At 32.8% G+C, this 5,726-nt stretch overlaps 1 protein-coding gene across 1 annotated transcript; it reads right to left on the reverse strand.

The window, feature by feature from the left end:
* Positions 1 to 740: 740 nt before the first annotated feature.
* Positions 741 to 2,405, reverse strand: LOC106379792 (zinc finger CCCH domain-containing protein 39). Its single transcript, XM_013819668.3, has 3 exons — positions 2,276 to 2,405; positions 1,267 to 2,093; positions 741 to 1,181 (listed from the first exon to the last, which is right to left on the reverse strand). Exons 2-3 carry the CDS (start codon positions 2,087 to 2,089, stop codon positions 919 to 921), a joined length of 1,086 nt encoding a protein of 361 aa, XP_013675122.2. The 5' UTR covers positions 2,090 to 2,093; positions 2,276 to 2,405; the 3' UTR covers positions 741 to 918.
* Positions 2,406 to 5,726: the final 3,321 nt, after the last annotated feature.

Consider the following 5,726-nt stretch of genomic DNA (forward strand, 5'->3'; position numbering starts at 1 on the left):
TCTAGATTCTCTTTTGTGAGCTAAGTTTCCGGGGATTGTAATGTGTTTCCGCCGGTTTGGATTCCATCCTTGTATGTTTCTCAGTTTTATAAATTAAATTCAGATGGAAAAAAAAAGTTAGGTTATATGCATTATATTGAAGTGTAAGTCACTAATGTCTCTTCATATTGATTGGCTTTTTGAGTTGGGAAAAGTTGTTAAAAAGCAAATGGAAGATATGCTAAAGTCTTTAAAGTTATCCTTTCGTTTTCCTCTTTTAGTCTAAAGGCTAGTCAACTTTCTGCATTACAGTTATTAAAACAGGTTGTTCAGATTTAACCCATTGAGTGGTGTGACTTTGTAGTGAAATGTCATTATAGTGTATTTTCTGCTTTATATGATGTAGAGCTCTTGTTGATTTATCTTCTTTGTTGTGTTTCTAGCATACTTTTCTTTCCTTATAGTATTTGTTAATATTTCAGTTACACATTATTTGATGGACCCATAACACTTATGAAAATCAATCATTCGGCTACATGGTCAAACTTACAAAAGATTCAATACATTGACGATGGCTTGTTTCATTACAACAATCGTTTTTAAAAGAGGAGCCAAAAAATCAAACTGGGCTATGATATGGGCCGTGGCTTAGAGTAAACTCAGTTTGGTTTTCAGGTTTATAAAGTAGTTTTAGAGGAAACTCAGTTTGGTAAGGCACCATAATATACTAATTGTTTAAGAAAATGAAGATATGGAAGCTATTAGTGATCCAAACCATTTATGTAATCAAAGATTAGAACGACATTGAAATCCTAAGCTGTATATAATATATGTAGTTCATCAACAACAGAGCCAATCAAAGAATTGCTAATGATAGCATAAAAACATTATTTCTACTGTTTCAAAATTTCCACCTTTGATAACCAAAACTAGGAAGACTCAGCTCTCCACTGGTTTTGTCGACTTTTGACCCACCGGTAAATCATCAATCCAGTCTCCATAGATCCGATTAATCTTCTTGGAGTCACTCCACTTGAGCAAACACTTCTTTCGCCTCCCTTCATCGTTAAGGCCAGAAGCATCTGATGTCACTACTTGTGCTGCACTCGGTTTCATTGCAAATGCCTCGTTACCAGGCACCACCGTTTGTTTACTCAAAGACGCTACTGCTTTTACAGCTTCTCCAGAGTAATGCAGCAGCTCTGCAACAAACAAATCAGAAACACAAGACCATCAACACACACAATCCACAGGACTTGGAAGGCTATACAAAGTATGATAACATACCTGCTTGGCCATGAGCAAAGTGACAGTTATCACCAAAAGGACACTGACCGTTCTCAAACTTCATGCATATCCTCGTCTTCCAGTACACAGTCTTAACAACACCATTACCATTGTTCAACGGTGCAGGGACAGGGATGCCTCCTCGTCTATTCACTTCCACTTGATGAGAACCAGTACCACCACCATTCTCAACAGAAGCTGGATCAGTACCAACGCTTATAGCCAAACTCTCTCTCAGTTTCCCAGACTCATCACGAAACTTGGAAAGATCCTGATGAACGAAATTACACCTATCCCCATAAGGACACTCCTCACCAAAACAAAACTTCCTGCAAAGCTTCATCCTCAAGATTATCTTCTGATCATCTTCCCAATTACTAGCAGACACCGAAGAAGAAGACGGTCTTTCCCTTTCCCTCTCCCTCTCCCTCTCCCTCCCTCTGTCTTGAACAGCGGGAGGAGGAGGAGGTCCAACAATCTCCTGCCAATTAGAAGGAGGCTGCCTCAGATCCTCCATGCCGTGTGCGAAATTGCAAGGATCTCCATTCATACAAGTCCCCGCCTTGAACTTCGCACACATCCTCGTCTTGTAGAATATGTTAGCCGTCCCTTTGTTCATAGAAGGTGGAGCCATCCAAGAACTGTTGTTACTCGTGGGGTTGAACACGGTATCATCGTGGAGTCTTGGCCTTTTCAAAGAAGGCTGAGATTGTGATTCAGATTGTTCGTTGTTCATCGAATCATTCGTCTGAGTTTGATTCCAACCGCCACCGTAAGGCGATTGCACGAACATGGGGCGAGAATCAGAGTAACTCGAATCCATCACTCTACAACCAAATCAAATTCGGAGATTACAATCTTAATAACTAGACTCTACTCAACTTCCGATTACGAAACGGTTTCAATGGCGAGGAAACTGATGGATAAAAGATCGAAATGCTTGAAACTATGATACATGAAAACGCGATTTGAGAACAGGAATCGAATGGAGGGAGAGAGAGAGCAATACCAGGATCAACTATGGCGGCAATGGCGGTGGCTGTGGCGGCGGCGGCGGCAGATTTGGGAGATGAAACGTGCTTTAGGGTTTTTGAACATCTGATCATATATTAGATATATATATACCTTTTCTCTTTTGCATTTGGAAACCGAATTTACAGTTAATAAGTAGTTACTTTGTAGTAGTTTTGTAAAAACAAAATTCGCATCATTTAACATGAACTACATAACATCTCTATTATTAAAAGAGAAGTACCCATAAAAAATAACCCTAAAAGTTACACAATATTTACATTCAAATGCCATTGAAAATTAAATTAATCTTACATTAAAAATGATTGTCTTTTCCACATATTAATTGTTTTCCTAAAATAACTCAAACAAACTACAAAAGAAAGAAACATATTATTAATAACTCAAACAATTACATATTATTAAATAAAGGAACAAGCATAAATAATTCCCCTGCAAGATCAACACTGTAACATTCCTTATTATATGAGTCCCATCCTTTTTTTTTGTCATCATATGAGTCCCATCCTTAGCTTACGTAACCTGCACGAACATCAAATTATATAAGCTTTATAAGAAATTAAACTAAGAAAAACTAACAATGATTTTCATATGAGTTTGAACAATTTCAATTCACTTTATTTCACGGTGGTGTATGTAGCTTATTTGTAACCACCTTATTATATTGAAATATTCCACTGACTTCTATATGTCCAAATAATTAATAATCATTATTATTAATTAAAATCTAATATTTTTGAATTGAAAATCTTTTTCCCTCCCCCAACAATCTTCTACTTAGATTTCGGAAAAAAAATAGAAACATTTGCGGAATCTACTAATTTGTTTCTAAACAAGATTTCCCCTTCAATTTCGGAACAAAGAAGATATATATAAAATTTGATCCATAACTACTAAACAATAAACACAATATTCGAATTTCACCAATATAATCTTACTCTCTCCTATTTTGTTAGTTTCACAATAACACACAATAAACAAAGTATTCTACATATTAATGCAAACAAGAGATGCCTTGCGAGGGTGGTTAAGATATTTCCTCAACTTTAGGGTTTTGTATTGCGTTAAAAAAATTGACCCACACACTTGCGGAACAAGCACAAGATCTTATCATTTCCTATTTCAAATCATAACCATTAAGATTTTACCATAATTTCAAAAACAATAAACAGAATCAACAAAATATTCTTTTCATTTATTTTGCCTAATATGTCTTGCAAAATAAGCAAAGATATTTATTCTCAACTAGGGTATTGTCCCTCTACTATATATTCTACCCGAGTACAAACCCATTCTACACATTCTTTTACCATTTACGCTGATGAAACATTACAAATGGTTTTAGCTGATGAAACTGTTAGTTCTATAATATTTGTATTTTTTTTTTGAATTTTATAAAGTAGACTTTGAGCAAAATCATCTTTTCCTATTTTTGAATGTTTTTTTGTAACTTAGTTTCATTATTATTTTTGGTTTGTCTAAATAATGTATTTGTTTTCAAAAATTTCAATAAAATATTTGAACTTTATATTCAACTTTTAAATAAAATATTTATAATTTAATTTAATAAAACCCCAAATATACTTAAACCTCCGATACTTTACTATTTAATTTACCAAATAAACTAAATAAAAATACAATAAAAGAAAAACACAATCTCATAGTTTAAAAATGATGGCTAATCATATTGAACAAGACACACCGAAATCAAACCTGAAAAACATATGAATCTATAACATAATAAGTATAAACAATTAAATTTATCAAATTTTCAAAAGTTAAAAATATATGATTATGAAAAACAAAATCATCCTTTTTTGAACAAGAAGAAAGCCCCCACGTTCTGTCTTGGATGGTATTACCAATATTTCACATTCTTTATCTAATGGAAACGAAGAAACAACAACAAACATACATCGTGATATCAATCAAGAGGATAATGATTTTGTTAAAGGATGATGATTTTATTCATAGCCTTTGAATAAATTAATTTCCGTAAAAGTTATACCTTATTTATCTATTTCATATATCATACTAACTCATAATTCTTTATTTCATCATATTTTAATGGTTTTCAATAGAAATGTGGTCCAAATTAAATTACCTTATCACAGTATGATCAATTTTGTTGCCACCGTGTGATCAAATTATGTTACAGCAATATTTGTATTATGTGATGTATTTTTGTCATTATTTGTATTAAAATTTTGATATATTATATAATGGTGTAAAAAATTTTAATTACATTAAGTAAACAGAAAAAAAACACCCGCCCGGTCGGGCGGGACCAGATCTAGTTATCTAATTATTTTGGTGAGAAAGTATACAAAGGTATGCACCAATCTTTATGCTTTTAGTAATTTGTAAAAGCAAATCGGATATATATATTTGTATTTATTGTTTGATTATTTAAATAAATTATTTTCCCGCTTAAATGATTTAAACCAGACAACTTACAAGAAAAGTCTTCTATTTTAGTTTCCCGCTAAAAATATTTTAATTTCTCGCTAAAAATATTAAATTCTTCTGGACGAGTCGTCTAGGAAGTCGTCTGAATCAAAAATATTTAACTTAATTGGATTTTTTGTCTCCCTATATAAAGAAAAATTTACACATTCTCTCTCCTCCTCTCAAATGGCTGCAACAAAAATGTAATGTTCATCGTTCTAAAACTCTTCAACCTCTCTTTAATCTCTTTGACTTGAAAACACCATACTTTATATGAATTTTTCAGTTTTATCTCATGTATTTCTTACTAATCTATCTCTTTTACAGGTTTTTAATCAGATGGTACTCATCTTCCACTAATTTAAAGGTAGATCTATTAATTTTAGATATGTATTTTTGTGTATTCTATAAAGGTAGATTTATCTAATCTTCCACTCATTTTCTCTATTTTTAAGTCATTTCAACGTTTTTGGATGTGCAGGTTTTTCAGATCTGGATTTGAAGTCCAGATGACTTCCATGAAGTCCAGACGACTTTGAGGAAGTCTTCTGGACTTCCAGGAAGTCGTCTGAACTTCCTGGAAATCATCTGGACTTCCTGGAAATCATCTGGACTTCATGGAAGTCTTCTGACGAAGTCTCCTTTTTATAATAGATCTGAGCGTTTTGGTAAGTTTTTATGTCTGATTTTTTTTCATTTGGTAACTTCTTGTTGTATAAAGTTTTTACTTTTTTTCCCAAACTAAAACTCTCCAAACCCACTCTAATCTCTTTGACTTGAAAACACCAAACTTTATATGAATTTTTCAGTTTTGTCTCATGTCTTTCTTACTAATCTATCTTTTTTTCCAGGTTTTTAATCATATGGTACTCATCTTCCACTCATTTAAAGGTAGATCTATTAATTTTAGATATGTATTTTTGTGTGTTCTATAAAGGTAGATTTATCTAATCTTCCACTCATTTTTTCTGTTTTTAAGC

Source organism: Brassica napus, chromosome A1, assembly GCF_020379485.1.
Source record: "Brassica napus cultivar Da-Ae chromosome A1, Da-Ae, whole genome shotgun sequence".
Taxonomy (NCBI): domain Eukaryota; kingdom Viridiplantae; phylum Streptophyta; class Magnoliopsida; order Brassicales; family Brassicaceae; genus Brassica; species Brassica napus.

What these genes read in the sequence shown, in the direction of transcription:
- LOC106379792 (XM_013819668.3), bottom strand. Translation starts at nt 2,089, where the DNA reads ATGGATTCGAGTTACTCTGATTCTCGCCCCATGTTCGTGCAATCGCCT. An exon ending in CTTTGCTCATGGCCAAGCAG is followed by an intron (nt 1,182 to 1,266) that starts GTATGTTATCAT and finishes TGTTTGTTGCAG; the next exon opens with AGCTGCTGCATTACTCTGGA.